The 25392-nt window shown below is 34.7% G+C and overlaps 3 protein-coding genes and 2 pseudogenes across 4 annotated transcripts; 3 read left to right on the forward strand and 2 right to left on the reverse strand.

Moving 5' to 3' along the window:
• Window positions 1-134: 134 nt before the first annotated feature.
• LOC120201712 (glycine cleavage system H protein 2, mitochondrial-like) lies at window positions 135-17897 on the reverse strand. Of its 2 annotated transcripts, XM_039202275.1 has the most exons (4): window positions 17888-17897; window positions 2278-2396; window positions 516-775; window positions 135-404 (listed from the first exon to the last, which is right to left on the reverse strand). In XM_039202275.1, the coding sequence occupies exons 2-4, from the start codon at window positions 2354-2356 to the stop codon at window positions 276-278; spliced, it is 468 nt and encodes a 155-aa protein (XP_039058206.1). In that variant the 5' UTR covers window positions 2357-2396; window positions 17888-17897; the 3' UTR covers window positions 135-275. The 2 variants fall into 2 exon arrangements, with proteins under 2 accessions (XP_039058206.1, XP_039058207.1); XM_039202276.1 differs by lacking the exon at window positions 17888-17897 and having other exon boundaries at window positions 2278-2408.
• On the forward strand, window positions 9603-11442 carry LOC120201709 (tyrosine decarboxylase-like). Its single transcript, XM_039202272.1, is given in 2 exon segments — window positions 9603-10144; window positions 10146-11442. Coding segments are annotated over 2 exon segments (1527 nt in total). The 5' UTR covers window positions 9603-9685; the 3' UTR covers window positions 11214-11442.
• On the forward strand, window positions 14872-15901 carry LOC120201710 (BAG family molecular chaperone regulator 1-like). The gene is made up of 3 exons (XM_039202273.1): window positions 14872-15097; window positions 15202-15458; window positions 15530-15901. Exons 1-3 carry the CDS (start codon window positions 14887-14889, stop codon window positions 15827-15829), a joined length of 768 nt encoding a protein of 255 aa, XP_039058204.1. The 5' UTR covers window positions 14872-14886; the 3' UTR covers window positions 15830-15901.
• LOC120201713 lies at window positions 16932-21770 on the forward strand (annotated as a pseudogene).
• LOC120201614 lies at window positions 21287-25054 on the reverse strand (annotated as a pseudogene).
• Window positions 25055-25392: the final 338 nt, after the last annotated feature.

Genomic DNA, 25392 nt, shown 5'->3' on the forward strand with positions numbered 1-25392 from the left:
TGGACTACTTATTATTTATTAGGTTTATTAATAAATATTAATAATTATTATAATATTATAATAATAGACAATTGGGCTTTTTTATTTTTTAAATATAAACTTGTCTTGAATGCAGCCGATTTCCCATGCTTTAATCCGAAACCCCAAATAGAAACATCAACATGAAAGCAACATTTCTCAACCAGTTGGCTTCATAGATTCAGCCAATATCTGTCTCTGGGCACGGCATCTCCACGGCAAAATGCCTCGATATCGGACATGTCGAGCACATCCTGTCAGTGCTGTGAATCTTCTTCCTCACAGAACTTCAAGTATTTTTCCGAGTCCATCAAGTTTTTCAACTCCCCGGCATCGTTCATCTCAACCTTAATAATCCATCCATCTTTATATGGACACGAGTTAACCTAAATTGCGATGAACACAAATTGTATACGAAAAAGTGAATATAAAAAAAATACTTAAAAAATCCAATTTTCCGGAAATCATACAAAAATCGGAAGCGCTAGAGTGCTAACCAGAGCAGGAGAGCTGTTGAGCTCTTCATTAACTTCAACCACTTTTCCCGAAACAGGAGAATTAACATCACTAGCGGCCTTGACGCTTTCAACCGCTCCAAAACTGTTACCCTGCTTTACGACAGCTCCCACTTCAGGTAATTCGACATACACAACATCACCTAAATGATCTTGAGCATGATCGGTTATACCAATCGTGGCAGCATTACCATTAACCTTCACCCACTCGTGAGAATCGGCATATTTCAGATCCTTCAAAACTGCAGGAATAGAAGGGAGGTATATAATAGATAATGTAGCTGTAACTCTAGACAGAAATAAATTTGTAGTGGTTTATGTGATCAAACGAATCGAATATCCTTTTCATACACAGTCATGAGTCATCATAGGTAGTACAACACCAAAATAAATATAAAAATAACATTCATCAAGTACCATGGATGCATTTTGCTTATACGGTGCTGCTTCAAGGAACGATGAGCTTATATAGAGAACAGAATTTGAAGTTATATCATGGTTAACACGGTCTAATACTGCTAAGACAATTTTATTCCAAATTAATAGAGCTCAACTATACTAATATGTCAGCACTAAACCCTAAGATAGGATAATGTTACGAGCCAAATCTATGTAAGGAAAGTCCGTTAATTCGAGTTAATTTATATTAAGGCTTAGGTTAAGTTTTTATTTATTTCCTTAACAATGCAATTGTAAAACTCTAAGCAGAATTTATACCAAAAACACTAAAAGATCTGAATTTCCCTATAACAAGTCCTAAGATTTCAGTTTCGTTCGAATAGCTGAAATATCAATCCCAAACACATGATCATAATAAATAACATGCTCACCGCACGTTGAGGACAACATAAGTTTAGGGTCTTTTCAGTTTCTACAAATTTCTATAGCGCTTTCCCAATTTATAGTTATAACAATATATATATACACAAACATACATATACACAAACATACATATACACAAACATACATATACAGCCAGATTAGCCACAGACTGCACCTAATGCATAGCATGATGTTTCATAATGAATGCGAGGGACTCATAAGCAATATCTACAAAATTCATATCCCATTATTCGGTTGCATTAAATTGGTAACCAGGACTTCAATGAACTGTTATTTACTGTTTTCTTGAGAATTTTGTTTTTGTTTTTGTTTTTGTTTTCAGAATCCAAATAAGGGGATATCAGGCCAAACTAAAAGTTATTTTTTTTCAAGAGCAAGCCAACAATTATTGCTTCAAACACCCGCACCGATACTCGGCAGTTGCCCTACACAACTATCCCCTGCCTCAACCACACCGATCAAATCACCGCCAGATTACCATCACTTTTCATGCTCTCTAGTGTCTTGTAGTAACCATGTCTCTAGCTCTAAATTGATCATAAACAAAATCCCATGTTTACAGACATCTGGAGCATGTATATCTATATATTATAATTCCCAGAACTCTAAAGTTTTGCTTGATACGATGGATAAAAGAGTGAGGATATAAAATTTGTTACTGAATTTTCCATACTCACACGTTTCTATACTTCTACCAAGCAGAACCTAATACTGTGCATTAGCATTAAAAAAACACACTTAACAACCCAATCAGATAAATCAAAATCTAATATGTTTTTTCCACTAAAATGTAAACCTTGGATAAAAAATAAAATCAACACCCAAACCCGTGATCTGGGTATAATTGTCTTCATGATCATTTAACAACATGAGAAAAATAATGGAAAGGATAATGGAATACCAGTGGAAAAGCCTCTATGGAAGACGGAGATCCGGAGGTAAGAAGCCACTCTAGAAGCCCACAACATTGTTGAAGCCATTTCTAATGTAAAAATCTCGACAACCGCCGAATTCCAAGTGGGCGCAGCGCGAATATGCAACCACCGAACTCTCTTTTTTCGGTGGGTTGGTTGGTTGTCAGGACCCAAGGTGAGGGTACCTTTTTTTTTTTTAAGGAGTAATCATATATATTTCATATATATTAATTAGCTAACCCTATTCCCATATCTAATGAGGTAAGGAGAGGTTGAGAGCAACTTCCGTGAAAAACCTCCGGCAATTGTGAATTGCCCACCGTGAGACTCGATCTCACGACCACAAGATTAAGAGCCTTGCGTTCTATCAACTGAGCTGAACGGACAATTATTGTTATTTGAATTATTATTGTTATTTTTAAAGATTTTAAATTCGAGTATCGAGGGTATATAATTATAAATCTTTATTATAAAAAATTAAAAAAAAATAACAGATATTATCTTACGTATAATTTTAATAAAAAATAGTTGAGGAATCATAACAAAATAAAAATAATAATTTGAATATTAAAAGTTAGGTATGTGTGTTTTTACCCTATGTATTATTGGTCTACTTGTGCTTTCGGTCTATATAATCATGGAGTATTTGAATTTAGTCTTGTTTTAAATCTTAACAATTTAGTCCCTCTATAATTTTAATTTATAATTGAACTCCACTTTATTTTACAACTTAGAGATGTTGGGTGAAGGTAGGTGTGCAATGCTTACTAGTTTTCACGCAACTTTAAATTAGTCAAGTGAATTTTTTTTTATTATAAATAAGAATAGAAATCAAAATGACCGTTTGCACAAACGTTGATAAATAATTTTATCATTATACCTTTATACTTTTATATAGTTTTTAATTAAATCATTTAAAAAAACTCATTTAAGAATTAAATCTATATCGAAAATTATTTATATATTAATGCTTTATCATTTAATTTGAATTTTTAACCATATTTTTATATGAAATCCCTTTTTACTGAGAATCATAATGTGACAAAATCTAATGATATTAAACCCATATAAAACTATATTGTTTTATACACTTTCATGGACTTTGTGTAAGCTTAATGTTTTAAGAATTTTATTGTTAAATTTATTTATTTATTATTATTTTTTGAAGTTCGGAGTTCGAACATTATAAATGTCTGAAATATTAACGTTCAATCAAATGATTAAATACTTAATCAAAAATCTTAGCATGCATAATTTAAACCATTAAAATGATAATTTAGCTATTAAAATATTAATTATACAAAAATTCTATAAAAAAATTCCGCATAAAAAATAATTCTACAAAATCAAATCAAACCTTATCGCATTTAAATCTCGTATCCATCCAACTATAGCTATGCATGTATACTTGTCGGGAGGCTTTCAAATCGTAGACAAACAAAATTTAGGCAGACGACTCCACTTCAACTTCATGTTTCAATGGCAGGCTGTGTGTTGTAGGGGTGTACGTGATATTATGTGTTTTTTTAATAGTCTAAATTGATTACAAAATAACATATATTTAGAATTTTTTTAATTTATTAATAATATGCACACACCTTACAGATACAACTGTTTAAATCTAGTACGAATCAAGTGACCTCAGTGGTAAAATAGTTGTTATTCCTTGAGGATCCAGGTTCAAGCACCATAGATGTCAGGGGTGTGAGCGTTTAATATCGAGAAATTAAGAGTTATATTTGAACAAATATTGTCTTGTATTTACCTAGAAAAAAAAGTTATTCAAATCTAAAATCTCTAAAAATAAATTAACTACTAAAACACTTGATAGTTTGCTGATTTCCGCCCGATCAGCCTTTGCACGGTGCTTTATAACTTACTTACTGAGCTTGTCGTTCGAAGACTTAAATCAGTATTTCCTTTGTTTATTGGAGCAAATCAAACCAGCTTCATTTCGGGACGATACATCACGAAAAATATCATTATCAATCAGGAAGCTATTCATTTGATGAAAAATTCAAAGCTTAAAAAGGGATGGATGGCTATAAAGGTCGACTTAGAAAAGGCTTTCGACATGCTTCATTGGAGCTTTATATCAGACTCTCTCGTTGACGCTGGCTTCCCAACAGACATTTGTCGGATTATTATGGACTGTGTCTCCTCTTCAAGCATTCAAGTTCAATGGAATTGCAAACTCACTCGAATTTTTCAACCTGCGCGAGGCATCCGACAAGGGAACCCCTGTCTTCATAGTTATTTGTCTTAGCTATGGAACGATTGGGACATCTTATTAACCATTCAGTTTCTACGGCTTCTTGGGAACCATTCCATTTTGTTAAAAATGGAACCACCTTATCTCATTTATTCTTCGCGGATGATCTGATCATGTATGCGCGCGCATACATGTCTCAAGCTGTTGATATAAAAAAATATTCTCGCTCTCTTTGGCAAATCCCCTGGTCATCGTGTTAATGCGAGAAAGACAAATGTTTAATTTTCGCCAAATATTGATCCTCTTTTGCAACATGAAATAAGTTCGTATCTTGGTTTTCAGCTCGTCGATTGCCTTGAGAAATATTTGGGTGCCCCGGTCTTACACAAAAGAGCTAAGTGGGCTGATTATAATTTTATTGTAGATAAAATGAAAGCTCGCTTTAGTGGTGGGCTGCTCGTTCTTCATCCATGGCTGGCAGGATCACCTTGGCCAAATCAACTCTTTCGGCGATCCCAGTTTACTTCATGCAATCAACGATGTTACCCAAAAAAGGTTTGCCTTGACATCGAAAGAATCATTCGAAATTTCATTTGGGGATCCACCACCTCTGCTAGCAAAATTTCTCTAATTAATTGGGAGGCTCTTTGTCAACCTGTTGATTGTGGAGGCCTTGGCTTGAGACGAGTTCATGAATATAGCTTTCATCCTTAAAATTGGTTACTCTTTGCTGACTGATATTGATACTCCCTGGGCTCACCTTTTGCGAGAAAAATATCGAGTTCATGACCTTTGCCTTGACTCAATAGTTCGGCCCCGTTGTACTCCCCTTCGGAGGGCTCTCGCCCCCCACTGGAATGATCTCCGGGCAGGAATTGCCTAGTCTCTAGGCAATTGTAGTTCTGTCCGACTCTTAAATGATATTTGGGTACCGTTTATTGGACCTTTGCGCGATAATGTAGCCATCCCATACAACCTTGTCCATGATTGCTCTTTCTCGGATCTGCTCAATAGTAACGTAGGTTGGGATTATGGTAAACTTTCCTCGTATTTCCCTGCTGATTCAATTCCCCACATTTTGGGAATTAAAAGTCCAGACCCAACGGATTCTAATGATGATCGTATCATTTGGAGATGGAATCCCAAACATAACTTCGATGTAAAATCAGCTTACTCTCAATTGGCTTCGACCACGTGGGATTCAAATAATTCTATTTGGAACAGAATATGGAAGTTGAACGTGCCACAACGCCTTCGAGTATTCCTTTGGGTCGCCTACAAGAACCGCCTGATGACTAACCTTGAAAGATGTCGACGCTCTATTGGTCAACATCCATTTTGGGATCAAGGTTTACTCTAACTGTGCAGAGGCGGTCAAAATTCTGAGCACTCCAAATATGAGTAACAGCCCCCTTTCCCTCGCTCGTGCAATCAATGGAATCAGAATGAGAAGTTGGTCTACTGTTATTGCTTGGATTCCTCGTGAATGCAACCTGCCTGCTGATATTGCAAATACCTCTAACTTGGAACTCATCTTGTTAGCTTCTCCTCCAGCAGTTTTATGTTATTTTTTTAGCTAAAGATGCAGTGCATCTTTCTACCGTACGACCTTATTAAAAAATTCAAATTATTATACATTTTATATAATTTCTATATTTTTTATTGATAATATATTTTCGTCCTCTTAATATTTGATAAATTTATTAACTTTTAAAAATTTTAAAAGTTTATTTCTAATATAAAATTATACATATGTAACTATTTAAAATTAATACGATCAGATTAATTTTTTTTTAATTTAAAGTCAAATCAGGTTCTATTAGTAATTGTAATTCACCCTTGGTATTTTATTCTAGTTCCCATATAACAATAAAATGGTTCTTAATAAGCAAGTTTGAAACCGAGGAAGGGTAATGGCGGCGCTGTAGGGTACATAAAATCCAAAATGAAAGAGTCAACGAAGAAAACAGACAAAGTGGAAATATATGGGACATTAGGATGTTAAATGCCCTTTGCAGATGCAGACTTTGGGTTCCTTTCAACCAAGTGGATATATATATATATATATATATATATATACTTTTTGTTTGTGTCAAGTGGATGTTACATATATTTTACACAATGACTAAATTTTTTAAATCTCTTATTAATCCAATAGAATACTGAATTCTTTTAGGGTATATTATGTATTCAGTCATCAAACTATCATTTTGATTTAGTTTTAATCATGGAGTTATTTCTTTTTCAAAATCATTGCTTATATTATGTTTTGATTTCATTTTGATCACTCGTTGTTAAAAAATTAACATAAATATTGATTTGACATGATCTTATGGTGACATTTCAGCATCATCTTTAATTTTTTAACGATGAGTGACTAAAATAAAATCAAAATGTAACTTAGTGATGATTTTGAGAAAAATAATTAAATAACTAAAATGAAATAAAAATGATATTTGATTGAGTAAACACGTAGTTTACCCATTCTTTTATGGTCTTCTTTCGTTTTCTTTAAGAATCACAAAGATTTTGTGGTAGTTGGGAGATGGGGGGTCTCTCTCAGCTCACGACTTTCACGAGACTATTGAGCGACTTTTCTTCTCACTTTTCCGCTTCTCATTTCTCACGTTCTTTGAAACATTCATTTAATTATGATTTTTTTTTTGCTTTTACAATTGAAGTAATAATATCTTTTATTTTGTTTAACGTTTTAAAATTTTAACCTTTTGATATTTGTAATTATCCTTTTTTAATAATATTATTTGTAATATTTAACATTAAATTTCTTTTATTTTGTTGCGTTTGATTTCGCCGTTGAAGGACTGTCGGACACGAATGCGTTTGTCAGTGGTTGAAGAACGGCTGACATCAATCGAGTTGAGCAAATCGATGTTGATATCAAAAGGTTTGCTGGTTTGGGTGAATTAGTGAGTCCGGTTCGAGTTAGACGATATTCTCATCCTTTTTTAATATATTATTTGTAATATTTAACATTAAATTTCTTTTATTTTGTTGCGTTTGATTTCGCCGTTGAAGGACTGTCGGACACGAATGCGTTTGTCAGTGGTTGAAGAACGGCTGACATCAATCGAGTTTGAAGCAAACTCGATGTTGATATCAAAAGGTTTGCTGGTTTGGGTGAATTAGTGAGTCCGGTTCGAGTTAGACGATTATTCTCAAACAACGATTATTATTCTAAATTTTTCCTTATGTTTTTTAATATTTTAATTCCATCCCTAAAATATACCTTTCATTATAAATTGGTCCTCAAAGTTTTTCAACATTTTAATTTCATACCAAATTTTATGTATATACTAATCACATTCCATGTCAATAAAATCGTTAAGCCAATCTATAATATTATACGTTCGAAAAAAAATAGGTTAAACTATGGTTAAAATTAATTACATATTTGGATGAATTTAGAGATGAAATTGGAATATATAAAAATTTTGGGATCAATTTAGAATGAGGGTCATAGTATGAGGATGGAATTGGAATGTTTAAAAGTTTAAAGACCAATATAGAATGAGTATCATAGTTTGAGGATGAAGTTAAAATATTTAAAAATTTAGAGACCAATTTAAAATAAGAATCATAGTTTAAGGACATGCGATGCAATTAACTCTTATAGTAATTGTTTTTTCATCTCCATTGGTAGGGACAAATCTGAGAAGGGTTGGTTGGTCTCCATATTTTTTGATTCAATAATAATTTAAATATATATAAAATTCTAAATATTAGATAATTTTTTTTAAATTGAGGTAAATATAAGATATTATCTCTTCAAAGATTATGAATTACACGACATTGAACATTCATATCCATACATACATGATATTCAAATTTGAGACCTCAATAAATAACTATTAATTTCTTAAATAAATTAATTTTAAATATTTAAGAAATACTACAAAAGTGGAGATAAAGTCGATAAAAATAAACGAGAAATTTCGTTAGAAAGTTTGCGAAAAGGATAATTTTTTTAAAGAAAGATTTGAGAACTTGTCTTCGGCTGCTACTTGTATGCGCGTCTGCAGATGTTCCCATTGAAATTTTGGGCAGCTTGCTCTACATTTCTAGTTGATAATAAATTTCTTTTTTACTTTCTCCTAAAAAAACGAATTAATATATTTTTCATCGTCAATGGAATTGATAAATGAAACTAACAGATTTTGATTTCAAAATATTAATTATGAAGAATATTAGACATAACAACAGTTTGGATCGAATTAGATTAGATTTTGACGAAGATGTATTGTGGTAAACCAATCGGAAAGGAGTTGCTGAGGTTCCGCCTTGCACGGCGGTTGCAGGTGCGGTGCAGCAAGAAGCTCAATGAAGCATTTAACCTATCATACAATTTGTATAAGAAAAAAGTGATTTTAATACTAAATTTAAATGAAAAAAAAACTATATGTGAGATTTAACATTAAGATAAAATTCAGTAACACAATGTAAAATTAAAAGGTTTAAATTGATTTAGGATTGTTGGATCAGCGAGAATAAACAAAAGAATAAAACAATAAGGCGATCTATTTTATCTATTTTTATTTGTCCAATAATTTTAAAATAATATAAAATCAAAACGAAATTATAATACTTAACCCTTAACAATCATGACGGTGGGAATGAAGATGTCAAAAAGTTTATTTTCCACTGACATAGATAAGCCTGCAATTAAAATATTAACGTTAATTTCAGTAGCCAAATTTGCTAAGGAATGTGTTAATTAGGCAGTACACGTGATGAAAATGTCAACCAACACCAACCCATCAAAGTCTACATATGTTACAAATGTAATCCTGCCAACCCAACCATTATCATACGTATAATATGATGTAATTAATAATTTATTATATGCAATCAAGATTAATAATAAAGCAAAAGCAAAGGCAAATAATTCTACTTTACTAATAATATGCATGCACGGTTGTTCATTGAACGTTGCCATGGGGGTAAGTACCAAGAAATTGTGGGAATAATTCTCATAAATAAATATTTCCAGCTAACGCATACAATTAAAAGATAAAATAAAATTCTAACCATACGTAATTTTCTGGCTGTGTCAAAAGCTATATAAAGCAGCTTGGGAGAGAAACTAAGCACAACACAATCAGCTCCCATTAGGTGCAGGAGAGAAATTAAAGCTTTCAAGTGTTAGTTTGTTTTCAATATTTCAAATGGGCAGCCTTGCATCTTTTAATGAACTAGGGAACGGTTTCAGCAACAACGTTAACCCCCTAGATCCCGATGAATTCAGGAGGCAAGGCCACATGGTCATTGATTTTCTAGCTGATTATTACCAGAACATCGAGAAATACCCGGTTCTGAGTCAAGTCGAACCCGGATACCTCGCGAAACGATTGCCGACCACCGCACCATACGTTGCCGAGCCGGTGGAAGCGATCCTTCAAGACGTGCAGCAACATATTATCCCCGGGATAACTCACTGGCAAAGTCCGAACTATTTTGCGTATTTCCCTTCGAGTGGTAGCGTTGCGGGCTTCCTCGGTGAAATGCTTAGCACCGGTTTCAATGTGGTCGGATTCAACTGGATATCGTCACCGGCTGCGACGGAGCTGGAATCCATTGTCGTGGATTGGCTTGGACAAATGCTTGATCTTCCTCGTGCTTTCCTTTTTCGCCGGAAACGGCGGTGGTGTTCTGCAAGGAACGACTTGCGAGGCGATTTTGTGCACCGTAACAGCCGCGAGAGATCGGATGTTGCTCAAAGTTGGGAGGGAGAACATCGGGAAATTGGTTGTCTATGCTTCCGATCAGACACATAGTGCTCTAGCAAAGGCAGCTAAAATCGCCGGTATTGACCCTAAAAACTTCAGGGCCATCAAGACGAAAAGGTCGGCTGCATTTGGTCTGTCACCGGAATCACTGCGACACGCAATAAGCACAGACGTAAAAGCTGGACTTATCCCGCTATATCTCTGTGCCACGATCGGGACAACGTCGACCACCGCCGTTGATCCATTGATCCCACTCTGCGATGTGGCCAAAGAATACGGAATGTGGGTTCATGTCGATGCTGCATATGCAGGAAGCGCCTGTATTTGCCCTGAGTTCCGGCATTTCATCGACGGCGTCGAAGGAGCAGACTCATTCAGTCTCAACGCTCATAAATGGTTCTTCACCACACTGGACTGTTGTTGCATGTGGGTAAAGGATCCGAGTAGTCTCATAAAATCACTCTCGACCAACCCCGAATACCTCCGGAACAAAGCTAGTGAGTCTAATCAAGTGGTTGACTACAAAGACTGGCAGATAACTCTCAGCCGTAGGTTCCGAGCCATGAAGCTTTGGCTCGTCCTGAGAAGCTACGGCGTTGCCAACCTCAGAAACTTTCTGAGAAGCCACGTCAAAATGGCGAAACGCTTCGAACAGCTCGTAATCACAGACAATAGATTCGAAGTCGTGGTCCCACGGTATTTCGCTATGGTGTGTTTTAGGGTTTCGCCATCTGCATTGCCGTTTCGCAATGCCGATGACGACAACGAGATGCGTGCAAACGAGTTTAACCGGAAACTATTGGAGACGGTGAACGCGGAGGGGCGAATTTACGTGACTCATGCACAAGTCGATGGGATTTACATGATACGGTTCGCCATTGGCGCCAGTCTTACGGAGGATAAACATGTTCTCATGGCTTGGAAGGTGGTCCAAGAGACGGTAGATGCCATGCTCAACACTCTATAGTTTTGTTCATCAACCTCGTATTGTATTTCGGCGTACTGCATTACTTAAGACCCTGTTTTTTAGATGACAAGATCGGCTTGTTTGTTTATTGTACGATGAAATAACTGATGTTTGGTTCTGGTTTGTAAGAGCGTTGAACCATAGCAAGTTGCCGCCGCCTTTCATGTTGACATACTAAGTGTACACGTTGTTGGCAATTTCCCACTTTTACTATTCCTTCTTCTAATTTCTTTGTAATATTTTTTAATATTATCTTTACTTTTAAAATAAAAATATTTGGGTTAAACATTAGAACCAAAGTTTAACGTGTCTCTATAACATAGACGGTGACAGAGATATATTGTAGGTGGGAGGGATAATACCCTAATTTGTTATAAGTTAATTACATTTTAGATCATTAATAATTTTAAATTTGTTGTAATGAAATCATCGTTTTGTTGAATTACTGTTTATTATTTTATTAATTTTAAAATTAATAAAACTAAATTTTGATCTCTAATTTTAATAATTTAATTACTTCTTAAATCTTATTCATTTTAAAATTAAACAATGTTTGTCTTTATAATTCAATTCTAACTCTGAACCAGAATATGAAATATATTTACAGTTGAAAAAATCTGATTTGAGTTAAAAAAGTAAACCTAGTTGTATGAATTTGGACATGTGTGATGTTAGATTATAAAATGGTGCAGTAGGTGAGGCATACTTTTAATATTAACTTTAAGAAGTTCAATGAAAATGTGATAAGGTTAATCATATATTTTCGGCCTACTCTACTCTACGGGTAAAATTACACCTTTGGTCCTCCTCATTTCCCACCCATATATATGCATTTTGAAAATTGAAGAGGCGTGTCATTTGGTTGGTTACCCATGGTTTTTGTTTTCTTTAAAGATTGGTTTGGTGGAACATAACCAGAAATGGTAAGAAATATTGGATGCGTTTAGGTTAGGTAAGAAATGAGTTTGACTAAAATTATAGCTTCTAATTCTTATTTTTTTAATATTATTATTAATTAATCAAAATTCAAATTAATTATCTAAAACAAAAATCAAACTTAAATGACTTCCAAACAATTATCTTTTCAAAATGCAAATACTTGAACCAAGAAAGAGCCTCCCGAAACGGCATAGCCTCCGCCACCCTTGGGTTGGTGGAAGATAGCCATCAATTCATCACGCACAATAGTCATGTATTTTTATTTATTAAATAAAACAAATGAATTATTTAATTATCATTTTAAAAATTTTGGTTTCCTCTAATCATAGAATGATATTTTAGATATTTATTGCCAAGGTTGCCTCTGTTGATCACTTCAACCTGCGTACTTTTAGCTTGCCACCAATGGTCATTGCTGATTTGCTTGCCGACGATGCTGCCACGTCTTGTAACCACTGCTGTTGCGGATCTATACATTAATATTTGATGGACCAAATAGATTCTGTTAATTATTGAAAATTAACCTTTTTAGTTTGGAAGGAGAGTATATCGGGTGTCAAAGTACTCTGTCTTCGTCATGAAGTAGAGCACAGAAAAACAAGGATGAGTAAGTTTCATAGAGGTTGTATTCTATTTTTCGACCATAATTGAAAGATTTTACAATGACCCTTAATGTTTGTGTCAATTGTAGGGTTATAATGATTACTTATAGATTAACATGCTAAGTGGATACAATCAGGTGACGATAAATTTAACTCTAATAAATCACGTGGACTAGTAAAAATCTCATCAACTAGGTCATAACATTGGTTGTAATGTGTGCTGAGGGAGCTGAACCAAACTTAGCATGAATTGCTACTTAATTATGGTTGTAAGCAAGTCATTTTGAGATTATATTTTGACTAAATTCTTAAAATATTCCTAGTAGGATGTTTGTATTCGTTCTTCCATTTTGTTTTTATTTCTTCTTTCTCCTCAAGATGAAGACCAATTTTTCCCTCTCTTTTATTATTTTATTTGGGGTCAATCTTTATCCAAATGATCATTCTTTGGTCTATGGGTAGGTAAAAAGACGGTTGATATTATATATATATATATAAGAATATACCTATTTGCATATTTTATGCTGAAATCTATAGTTGACTTATAACTAATTGCTTTGCAAGATTTCCCACCACCCATTTTAGCAATGTTTTCTCCTCGTTTGGAAATTGTGATATTGGGTTGTTAGGTTTTCTTTTTTCTCTTGTATCATCTTTTCCATGTTTTAATTGGTTTCATGTATTTTTTTAATAAATGTTCAATTCAATTATAAAATTTAGAAATAAATAAAGATAAATTAAAAATTAATTTTTAGAAAATTGATAGATAATTTCTCGATACAACAAACAAAGGGAACCAATCTCTCGAATCCTTTCTCTCTATTTTTTCTCTTCAAAATAATTAATTACAACTCTCCTTTAAATTATAAAAAGTAATTACTAGACAATATTTGTTCAAAGACTCTCAATAAAATGTGTTATGTTGGGGAAGAAAATTTGTAGAACCTCTTTTTGGTTATGGAAAGATACGAGGGACTAATTTTATGCTTTTTGTATAGTATATGGAGTAATAGAATAATTTGACCAAAGAAAAATCTATGTAAATAACATATTGTTAAGACATAGTTATCTCAACAACCACAATCGACACCACCTTTTTCCATTGATGTGATCAGCATGCGTCTTTAACTAATTTATCTCTTTGCTTAGAATTAGCTTTTCCATGTGTCTCTACCAATGAAAACCAAACTTAACTCCATGCCATTTAATTTAGAGATTACGTTAACTTAATTATAAATATATCATTCATGATGATTACATATAAATACAATCAATATAATATAAATATATATATAATAATTGTCATATACTCTCATAGGTGATTTTTGAAAATTACCTAATTTCTGTCAAGTTTTAGCGTATATTATATGTAAACAAGACCTAATTAAAATCTATTTGAAGCTTATATTATGTGTCATAATAAAACTTATATCTACTTAACATATCGATCTATGAATAATTACCATAGTTCTGTGATTGACACATACACTAAATACCATAATAATACTTCTTCATATTACTAAAGACTGAAAGAGGTAAACACCATTTACAAACATCCTTCTTTTTTTTATGATTATTTCTCTACCATATTTATATGGATCTACGGTCATTCTTTTACTAACCATTCAATCTAAAATTAAATAGTTTACAATCAATGAATTCAAAATAATATCATAATTTAAATATATATATATATATATAATAGTTATCAGCACTATTGATACGATATATTCCTTTATATTTCTTTGACGTATATCACATATACGATGAACGAATACATCACAAAATATAAAAAAATGAAGAACCCTGTTTTCCTGGGTTTCTTGAACTGTCGGCAACTATTGCTTAACTGTTATTACGGACTGCTCAGAGACAGTTCACACGTGGCAGACTTCCCATTGGTCAAAACACTTTCCTGTCATTTTTTTCTAATGTCTTTTAAGCAAAACCTTAAACACCGCACCCCAACATATAAAAGCATCCATCCCCGACCTTGTTGATGATCGCTGTTAAATTTACTGTCGGCAGAGGAAACTCAAACTAGCAAGACTAGTTCATTTCAATGCATTGAAAATATATTATTTTCCCGATAAAATTAGTAAAAAAAAATTCCGGGAAAAGCTTTCTAGAAGATGATGAAGAAGAGAATGTCCGGTGGGTATAGAAAAATGGGCGAAAACTCAAGAAATAGGGAAGGAGAAATCGACTGGGAAATGAGACCCGGAGGGATGCTGGTGCAGAAAAGGAACCAGAACGGCTACGTTTTGTGTCCTGATGTTCGGTTACGTGTTGTTTACGGTGCCGTGCGTTACGACATCTCCGAGAACTCCCAAGCCACATTCGATAAAATAACCTGATCTTAATTTTCTCACGATTTTCCATTTTCTTTGACTTTCTCTTTGATGCTTGGCTGATGGAAAATCGGTACTTATTTACGGGGTAAACAGGGGAGGTGAAGAAGCGACTAACAGCAGAAACAGGGTTAAAACCGAGTGAACAGAGATTGATATTCAAAGGGAAAGAGAAAGAAAACGGTGAGTATTTAGACATGTGCGGCGTCAAAGACCGATCGAAACTCGTATTAGTGGAGGATCCGGCAAGTGTAGAGCGACGGTTCATCCAGAGGCGGAGAAACGCCAAGATTCAAACAGCTCATCGGGCCATCAACCACGTTTCCATTGAACTCGATAAGCTGGCAGACCAAGTAAGTAAGCAAGTTCTCATTTTTCATAATAATATTATCCATCATCGCATAAACTTTATTGCTTTCCCAAGGTTTCGGCAATAGAGAAATCGGTCTCCAGCGGAGCTAAAGTCCCAGAAGTTCAAATCACGACACTGATCGAGATGCTAATGAGACTAGCGATCAAGCTTGAAGATGTGGCTGCCGAGGGAGATGCTGTAGCCCAAAAAAACTTGCAGGGCAAGAAAGTACAGAGATGTGTCGAAAGCCTCGAGACGTTGAAGATATCGTCGGGAAGAGCTAAGGCAGGTACCAGTGTTATTGTGACAACCCAATGGGAGAAATTTAATCCTTCTCCTCCGACGATGGCGCTGTGGGAAGTTTTTGATTGATCCCTCCGTCCATTCCATTAAAAGGGTGAAGATAGACACAAATTAACGAGCTATCTACCTGTAGATTTACAGTCCTCCCTTTACCATGTGTTGTGCCGATAAGCATTTGTGAAGGATTATACGAAACTAATGTACTTATTAGATGAATGAAGCTGGGTTCAGACCCTGCGTATCGATAGTCGTTTGGTAAAATTGCAAGCAGCTGTCCTTTCTTTGAAATGGCAATGGGGTAAAGAAATCTAGAATCCGAGTGATAATTTATATATCTTATAATCATCGATTACGACTCTCTATTTAAATAAGAAAAAGTAAACCGTCAATAAATCTATAATAATTTTATTTCTATCAACAATATTCCAGCTAGTTATTGGTGTAAGCAAACTAGCGTGGTGAAGATATTCTAGCTTGATGTAGTTGGCTATGAGTTAACGTGTATATGTATATACTTTTGGATTGAAATAGGAAGGAGCAGGATACATAAGAAGCAAGCATTTGGTATATTTTTGTTCTCAGTCCTTGTACTCTTTAAACATTTCAAATTAATTTTTATACTTTTAATTCTAGAGATCTAGTCATACTCTTTTGATTTATTAATTAATGTCCAATTCATAACACTTTCAAAGAACTTTCTTAAGAAAGAATGTTTCAGTTTTTAAAATTATTCTCAAAATCAGTTTGAAGTCACATAAAAATCATGTAAAAAGCGTTTCAACTTTCATTCTACTTATCTGAAATAGTGTTAAAAGCCTTATAAACCCAATTCAAAATAAAAAACCTTATAGTCCTAGATTTACACAAGTATAATATTGATCATATGGGTATTTTATTTTAAAAATGTTAAATAATCTAATCATACGAGAAAATTTCCGAGGTATTATCAATTTTATTTAAATTATTAAATTGAAAGAATAAAGAGTTAAATTCATAAGATTAAAAATAGAAGAGTTTAAATTTCAAATATATGAAGAGTATATGTACCTAGAGCAGAATTAGACTAAAACACTCTTCGGGCCTGGTTGCTACAGTTTTAAATAGCAGTAATTATCTGGCCCAAGGTAGTAAGTAAAAAAAAAATGTAAAAGTGAAAATGAATCAGAAATTGAGCGCCAACGGCAACGGGTAAGAGAAGACTATGGCGGGTTGAAATTTGAATTTGGGATTTTGGGTTTTGCGCTTTCTTCCGACACAATCTTCCGCCGCCATTTATATCGTTCCAATTCGATTCCTCTTTTCAGTTATTGACTTCTTTCCGTCGCATAATCTCCAGAAGAAAGAAAAACTCACCAAAAATGGGGGATCCCAGTCACCTCGAGAAAATGGGCAGGGAGCTGAACTGCCCCATTTGGTATTATTCATTCTCGTCGCTTTCATGTTTCTTTTCATTGTTTTCTCTTATTATTATTATTTTTTAAAATTTTTAATAAAAAAATTCCGATGCAGCTTGAGTCTGTTGAACTCTGCGGTTTCGCTCACATGCAATCATGTCTTCTGCAAGTACGTTTTATAGCCCTTTAATCCCTTTCACACTTTTTTGAATTTACATTTTGTGTGTGTTTACGCTTTCATCGAAATCATTGAAATCCCTTATTCATTTCTGGTTCTTTTCAGTGCCTGTATATTGAAATCGATGAAATTGGGTTCCGATTGTCCAGTTTGTAAAGTACCTTACCGGCGTCGAGGTATGCTTCATTTCTTGATTTTCAGTCCTTTTGAATTATCGACTTGTTCATTGTCAGTGAGATTTTTTTTAAATCCATCTATCTGTTTGATTGAATGAAAATGAGGCCAGCGATATTGTTGTTTGGTTGTTTATTTTTGTGTTTTTTTCCTACTATATGAAACGTAATTGTTTCAACTGGCACTAAATTTTACCCATTTGCTTATATTCAACAATTGCTTTAAATTTATTGAGACAAGAAGTAAATGACAATAACTAATAATCAAGCTTCAATTGACTATAACTTATTTATTTAATGTTCACGGTGTAGAGGTTCGTCCAGCTCCTCACATGGATAACTTGGTTAACATTTACAAAAGCATGGAGGTTGCTTCAGGTTTTAGTATTTTTGTCACTCAGAATCCGCCTCTCGATTGTAGTGAAAGACCGGACAATCAAGGAGCAAACCAAAGAAGAGGATCATGTGTGGCTAAATTGACAGAAAGTTCTGATTCCATTCCTGCGAAGCCTTCTTTTCCAACCAACAAAAGGGTTCAGGTGCCACAATATCCCCTGTCAGAAACACCCATGCGGTCTGCAAAAAAATGGAAATGGGGTGATAGAAATCAAGGAGGATGAATCAAAAAGGAGTACAGATACTACAAAGGAGACCTACAATTTAAGAGAAAACGGGGAGCAAACACTTTCACCCCTTTTTTTGGTTGAGGGAGGAGGATGTAGAGAGGCCAAGTCAGCTCACCGATGGTGATCAATGTGTGTACACAACACCGCCTGAACTTCCCTCCTTCAGTGATATGAAGGATTCTGATGATGAAGGGTTTTCTAATGTAAGTTTTCACTTGCTTTTGGCATTGCTAGCTAAGTGCATTTAGTAAAATTTGCTACTCAAGCATCCAAAACAATTTGTATAAATAATATATGAATCTTCCTTTTAATGACAACTTCTCTGATGGCCGTTATCTAGTAATGGTCTGCAACTTTTTTACTTATGTCTTCATAAAATCATATAGGAGGAGATGAATGGAAACCCCGACCATGTGAATCTTTCTGATAGTGAAACGTTTGAATGGACACAGAGGCCTTGTTCTCCAGAACTTCTTCCAACTCCTATTAAAATGCAGGTAAACATAATCTCATTTTAAACCCCCACCTAAAGCTCGTTTGTATTTCTTCATTTCTGGGGGTTTTTTTTCATAACGTTTGGTCATTCTAATTTTACTATTATTTCAAACAAATGCAGGTTGAAGACACTGAAGAATCAGCATTACAGGTTGAAAATACAGTTACATCTTCCAGAACCAAGTGTGTTAGTCATAAGATTGGTCGTCGTAAATCCTGGGAGCTGGCTACTAAACAGAGAAAGACTTCCCCAAAGAAGATGGTTGACAGAACTAGCAGTCATATTTCTGGAGATCATGTCAATCTGGGAAAGGGATCTGAAGATTTTAACAAAAAACAAGAAGCTGACTGTAGTAGAAGTTCTTTATATTTGGCTAAGACTAGGAAAAATCGTAATGTGGCTGGGTTGGGTCACCATGAAAATGCTGAAATTCCTAAACAGGATGACAGACAATTGCCTTCTGTAGTCGATAAGGGAAAATGTGGTGTCATATATGAGAATTTGAGTTCAGCAAAAAGTTGCAGGAAGGTCACCGACCAGTTCCAAAAGAAATCGTGTTCGAAGTCAAAGAAACAAAAACCAAGTTTGGAGAAGGTTGATATCCCTAAAGAAGTTTCAACGGTTCAGAGTCCGACAAATGAAAATATGATTCAACAGAAGCCCTCACTTCCCATCCCCTTAGCTCATGACAGTGGTGCCAAACAGGTTGGGAAAGGATCGATTAAACGTGCTACGGAGGTAAAGTTGACTACAAGTGAAAAGACCTCAAGTTGTAAGAAAAAGATGAAAGTTTCTTTAATCGGTGACACGAAAAGTGGGCTGGCTGAAGGCCAACAGCAGCAGCAGCAGCAAGGAAATAGTAATGTGTTTTCAGAAAGACCAAATGAAAAGTTTCACGGGAGTCCAACTGGTGGAATTTCAGATGGTTCAACGGTAAAGAAGTTGCCTTTAGCAAACGGAGTGACCTTGTATAAATGTGAGACCATCACAAATAAAACACAATGTGCTTTCTGTCTTTCTACGGAAGAGACTGAGGTTTGAGCTTTAGTGTTTCCTCCTAAGTCCATGATATGATAAAAACTTCCCATCTTTTCGATCAAATTGCGAAGTTTATTTGCTAAAAAATATTTGCAGGCTACAGGAGAGATGGTTCATTACTATGAAGGCAGGCCTGTTCCTCAAGATTACAATGGTGGCTCTAAGGTCATACATTCGCACAAGAACTGCACTGAATGGTAAAAGAGTTTGTAACTGAATATACTCGTTCGAATTAGATTCTTTGAACTTGCAGTTTATGGCATTTTTAATATATTATAATGTGATTTTTTGCAGGGCACCTAATGTTTATTTTGAAAATGATAAGGCGATCAACCTTGAAGCTGAACTCTCCAGAAGTAGAAAAATAAAATGCTCCTGTTGTGGACTTAAAGGTGCAGCGTTGGGCTGTTATGAAAAGAGTTGTTGCAAGAGTTTCCATGTTCCCTGTGCAAAATTAGTCTCACAATGCCGGTGGGATACTGTAAGTGATATACAGATTGGGCAGTTTTATGGGCTAGATATGATTTTTGGGAAGTTAAAGACTACGTTCCTTGTTAACGAGTGTATTTATTTTGGATCACAATAGGATAACTTTGTAATGTTATGCCCTCTCCATGCCTCTTCTAACTTGCCTAATGAAAAGTCAGAATCTCAAGGTAGCAGAAAAAGAAGTGCTTTAAGAGGGTATGCTGAACTTTCATTCAGCTTATTCTAGATTCCTTACAAACTTCACCATTTCATCCTCATGAAAGTTTCATTAAGTTCTTGCTTCATTTGCAGACATTTGCCAATTCACAACAATGAAAATCCTACAAAAGAAGTTAGTATCCAGAAGAAATGGAATCTTTGTGAATCACGCAACAAATTGGTTCTCTGTTGCTCAGCTCTCACAGTTGAAGAAAAGGTAAGTGTCACAATCTGTTGTCCTTGTGTTTTTTTTATCGTTCACAGAAGGAAAACCCTTGACGTTTACTCTAAATTTGTTGAACTACAGGAAATCATATCTGAATTTGAGAAGCTAGCTGGTGTTACAATGTTGAAAAAATGGGATTCAAATGTCACCCATATCATTGCATCCACGGATGAAAATGGAGCATGCAAAAGAACCCTTAAATTTCTTATCGGTATCTTGGAGGGGAAGTGGATCCTGAATATTAATTGTCAGTACCTTGCTACCAAAAAATTGCTCGAGTTTATTGTTTTAAGACTTTTATAAGTCTATGTGCCTACTGCATATTCTGTAATTACAAATGCATATGCCTGAATAATCTCAGCTTGTATTCTAAACTTCTATTTGTGCAGGGCTCAAAGCTTGCATCAAAGCCATGAAACCTGTTGATGAGTTACCATATGAAATTAGTATTGATGTTCATGGAATCAGGGACGGTCCACGACTTGGAAGGCTTAGGCTCCAGAACAAGGTTGGTCCCTCTTGGTCTTTCAAATGCTCATTATCTGTTATAAATTATTGTTTTAATCCTTCATGGGACATGTTCATTAAGTAAGACCTTTTCTTTTGTGGCAACTTTTCAATGTCATCTGCAAAAATAAACAATTTATGTAGTAATATTTACTCTGTTACTAAAAGATAGTATCTACAGCGGCTTCTTGTAAGAATCCTGAAAATGATGCTTTGATGTGTATGCAATCTTTTAACACTGAACTTACAAGTTAATTTGGTTTTGTTCTGACAGTTTTTCTTTGTTGACAACTTTAATCTTTGCAGCAACCAAAGCTTTTTAACGAGTGTAAGTTCTATATAATGGGGGATTTCAAAACTTCTTACAAGGGATACCTACAAGATGTTGTAATTGCTGCCGGAGGCACCATTCAACATAGAAAACCTATTTCGGGTGATCTGGGAGCCCTGGTATCTGGTTCTACTATATCTTCAACCTTCATAATTTACAGTGTTGAGTTGCCTGATAAGTGTGATCCCAAGAAGCAGCAAATGATTTTAAGCCGCAGGCAATCAGATGCGGAAGCTCTGGCAAATTTAACAGGAGCCAGAGCAGTAAGCAATTGTTGGGTTTTGAACTCCATTTCTGCATGCAAAATGCAAAGTCTTGGTTAATAATGACACGGGTTGTAGTCTCTCTCGCTTTTAAATGTCTAAACAGTTCTATAGTTGTACCCTATGTTTAATGTCTTAATAATAGGTTTTATATTTTATGCATAGCTGTGGTTGTAAGTATCATTATTTCTCTCAGTTGAACTACTTTAAGAACCGACAATATGCTCTTGTTATGTGCTAGAGTGTTAGGCACAGCGGGTAACTAAAGAACTGGAATTGTTTTCTGCGCATCATGATGATGGTATTTCTATCTGTTCTATCTGTCTGAATATGGCAGTAAAAGATAATGCAGGTTTTGTAAATGACAATATCTACAACACAACAAACCAGTAAAAAGTTAATTAAATGATTGTCCATGGAGAAAATATAAAGATTATATGATGGATTTACTTTGAATGTTGAATGTATAATTGTCATGGAAGGGTTAATATTCATGGACTACTTGATATCATGCGCAACAAGCTAAACATCAAGAGGAGAAAAAACTCCAGTCACTCGAATGTTCTTTTCCTATCATGTGCATAAAGATTCAGTGGGAATTACCCTACCTCTCATGGTAAAAGCAAATTGCAAGAATCACCAATAGTCATTGCAAGAGCATTTCCCCGAGTAGAAGTGATGGAATCTGCATGAATCTCTAATAGTGATTCTGTGTCCTGTAACCATTGACACATGTTTTGCAAAATCATGGCAGTGTTTACATGCCCTGAGATTCTTGAAAATAGTTATAGGAGCATTGCTTGGTGCGGATATGAGCCCAAATGCTATGGCAAGTCTCTCACTGTGCTCCATAATCTGCTGTTTACGCTCCGGCAGACCAAATGACACATCCTCTTCTGTTAAAAGGATACTTTCAACGTCGGTAAAAGAATGGCTTAATTCTTTTAACTTTTCATAAATGTTTTGTGTCTGAGGATGATGTTTATCACCAACGACGAATCGATGTACCTTACCCTTGACGGTAATCCAGCTACAACTAAGTTCCTTTTTCAACTTTCTTGCACCCATCATACTTCTTATACGGGCCGCTTCTTCCCATTTCCCATGTGAAGCATATAGGTTAAACATCAGAATATAACCTGCAGTATCATCAGGATCCAGCTGAAGTAGATATTTGGCTGCAAATTTTCCCAGCTCAAGATTTCGGTGGATCCAACACCCACCCAACAAGCATTTCCAACTCATTGCATCCGGTTCGAAGGGCATATTCTTTATCAGTTCATATGCTTCCTGAAGCAGCCCGGCACGAGAGTATGTGTCGATCATACAATCATAATGATCAATAGTTGGTTTCACACCATACTCATGGCTCATTGACTCTAAATACAACTTAGCTTCTGTAACAAAACCAGAATGACTACAAGCAGTTAAAACCCCCACAAAAGTAACTTCATTTGGCTTCGCTGTAGAGTTCTGCATCCTTTCGAAAAGCTTTAGGGCTTCAAAAGCATTGCCATGATAAGCATGACCACATATTATCGCGGTCCAAGCCACCGTATCTGGTTCATCTATAGATTCAAAGGCTCGATTTGCATAGTCCAACCTACCACATTTTGAGTACAAAGTGATCATTGCACTCTCTCCATGAAGATATGAAACCAACCCTCTTTTTATTGCATCTGCATGAGCTTGGGCGCCCATGTTATAATCTGCAAGAGCAGAACATGCTTGGAAAATGCTAGTGTAAATAAATGAGTTTATTGCCATATCTTTTATCCTCAATGATTTAAAAATCTGCAGCGATCTCTCAAATTTACCCATTTGACAATAGCCAGTTATTATAGCACTCCACGAAGCCTCATTTGGTTCCGATATCCTCTCGAAAGCTCGACAAGCAGAATCAAAATGCGAGCATTTGACATATAGATCCACAACAGGAGTTCCCACGAAAACCTCGGATTCCAACCCGAGTTTAACAATATAACCATGAATTTGCCTCCCTAAGTTCAAATCCTCCAAACCAGCACACGCTTTCAGAGCAATTGAAAACACAAACTTGTCCACTTCAATACCTTCCTTCAACATTCTAACAAATAATACCAAAGCATATTTCTCTTTGCCAGCTTGAATATATCCCATCATCAATCCCGTCCAAGCCACGGCATTTCTTTCAACCATTTGATCAAAACGAGCTTAGCTCTCTAGCGCCCCGCATTTCACGTACATATTGGTGATTGCTGTGATAACAGAAACATTGGTGCTTAATCCAATTCTTATAACGAGAGAATGTAGCTGTTTCCCAATCTCCAAAACAGAAGGATCTAATAAATTCTTCAGAGGCTGGTAAAAATGGTAGAATGCGTTCAATTCCTAACTCAATCATTTGACAAAATAACCCAAAAGCTTTCTTTAAATGTCCCTTTTCTGTGTAAGCAAATAAGTATAACCCAAGATGCTAGATTTTTGTCAGGCATTTCATCAAAAGCTTCTCCGCGTCCCAAAAGCTCTCGCAGATACAGTACATTTGCAGGACATAGTTTCGAGAAACCTAGACGTATTCCCATCGTTGTTCGCAACGTTGGTGATCAATCTGCCATCCGAAATGATCTCATTGCTACAGGTTTCGTAAGGGATTTAGGAGTTGGGGTTGACGGGAACGCCAGCTTCGTCCATTTGTTGAGGAAGTCACGAGCTTCTTTGAGTTTCCCTTGTTTAGACAAAGAAACCAAGTGTACGTTCTCGACTTGGCCTTGCTGCAGTTGGTTCTAATCCTTTTACCCGCAATTTTCGGCTGAAAGAACACAACAAAATTTTATTGCGAGGAAGGTCAGAGAATGATTATGAGAATATTGTATTTGTGTTTAGTTGATTTAGTAGTAATGTAAGATTATCGTATTTGGTTAAAAGAATAAAAAAATATTAGAATTATTTGATTAAATTGTCCTTATTATATATTTATTTTTTTAACAAGTTGAAAAATATTTATATATTTTTTAAAAAATTTAAATTCATAAATTTATAATTTTTTTATAAAATTAAAAATATAAAGGTTTAATGAAATGGTAAAATTTTATTTTAACCCTTGAACTTCATATAAAATTTTAATTATAGATTTTTTTTTAAATCTAAAATAGTTAAAGGATAAATTTGTAATTGAACATTCATAAAAGTTTTATTATTCAATGATAAAAGAATGATATTTTTGAAAAAAAATTAAGGGTGTTTTGGATTAAAACGCCGGTAATCTAACAATACCTAAGGAAAGGGAGGTAATGACATTCCTGATAATATACCCCAAAAAATCCACTATTGGTAATCTTACATTACCGGGTATGAGATTACCGGGCTAACCAAACGATAGAATGTGGATTCCATTATCATGGGAATCTCACATTCCCAAATCCAAACGTTCTCTAAAAGTTTATATATATAAATAAAAACATTAGATAAACTATAAGTTTAATATTTAAATTATTATTTTTGTTCTTGTTTGACACCCAAAACTTATTTTTTTTTTCAAAATTATATCTAATGTTTAGTTTATGTTTTAATTTGATTTTTTCGTTAAAAAATTAACAGAATTAATGACATTATATTTTTTAATTTTTTTCAATGATGATGTAAAATTACGTGTTGGTGACACATACATTAATATTAAATTTTTAACAGTGAGATAACAAAATAAAATCTAAACTAAATATTAAATATAATTT

This window comes from Hibiscus syriacus, unplaced genomic scaffold (genome assembly GCF_006381635.1).
Source record: "Hibiscus syriacus cultivar Baekdansim isolate YM2019G1 unplaced genomic scaffold, ASM638163v2 tig00007895_pilon, whole genome shotgun sequence".
Classification (NCBI taxonomy): domain Eukaryota; kingdom Viridiplantae; phylum Streptophyta; class Magnoliopsida; order Malvales; family Malvaceae; genus Hibiscus; species Hibiscus syriacus.

What these genes read in the sequence shown, in the direction of transcription:
- LOC120201712 (XM_039202275.1), bottom strand. Translation starts at nt 2,356, where the DNA reads ATGGCTTCAACAATGTTGTGGGCTTCTAGAGTGGCTTCTTACCTCCGG. An exon ending in CCATAGAGGCTTTTCCACTG is followed by an intron (nt 776 to 2,277) that starts GTATTCCATTAT and finishes CTATTCCTGCAG; the next exon opens with TTTTGAAGGATCTGAAATAT. An exon ending in TCAACAGCTCTCCTGCTCTG is followed by an intron (nt 405 to 515) that starts GTTAGCACTCTA and finishes ATCGCAATTTAG; the next exon opens with GTTAACTCGTGTCCATATAA.
- LOC120201710 (XM_039202273.1), top strand. Translation starts at nt 14,887, where the DNA reads ATGATGAAGAAGAGAATGTCCGGTGGGTATAGAAAAATGGGCGAAAAC. An exon ending in GAACTCCCAAGCCACATTCG is followed by an intron (nt 15,098 to 15,201) that starts ATAAAATAACCT and finishes CGGGGTAAACAG; the next exon opens with GGGAGGTGAAGAAGCGACTA. An exon ending in TCGATAAGCTGGCAGACCAA is followed by an intron (nt 15,459 to 15,529) that starts GTAAGTAAGCAA and finishes TGCTTTCCCAAG; the next exon opens with GTTTCGGCAATAGAGAAATC.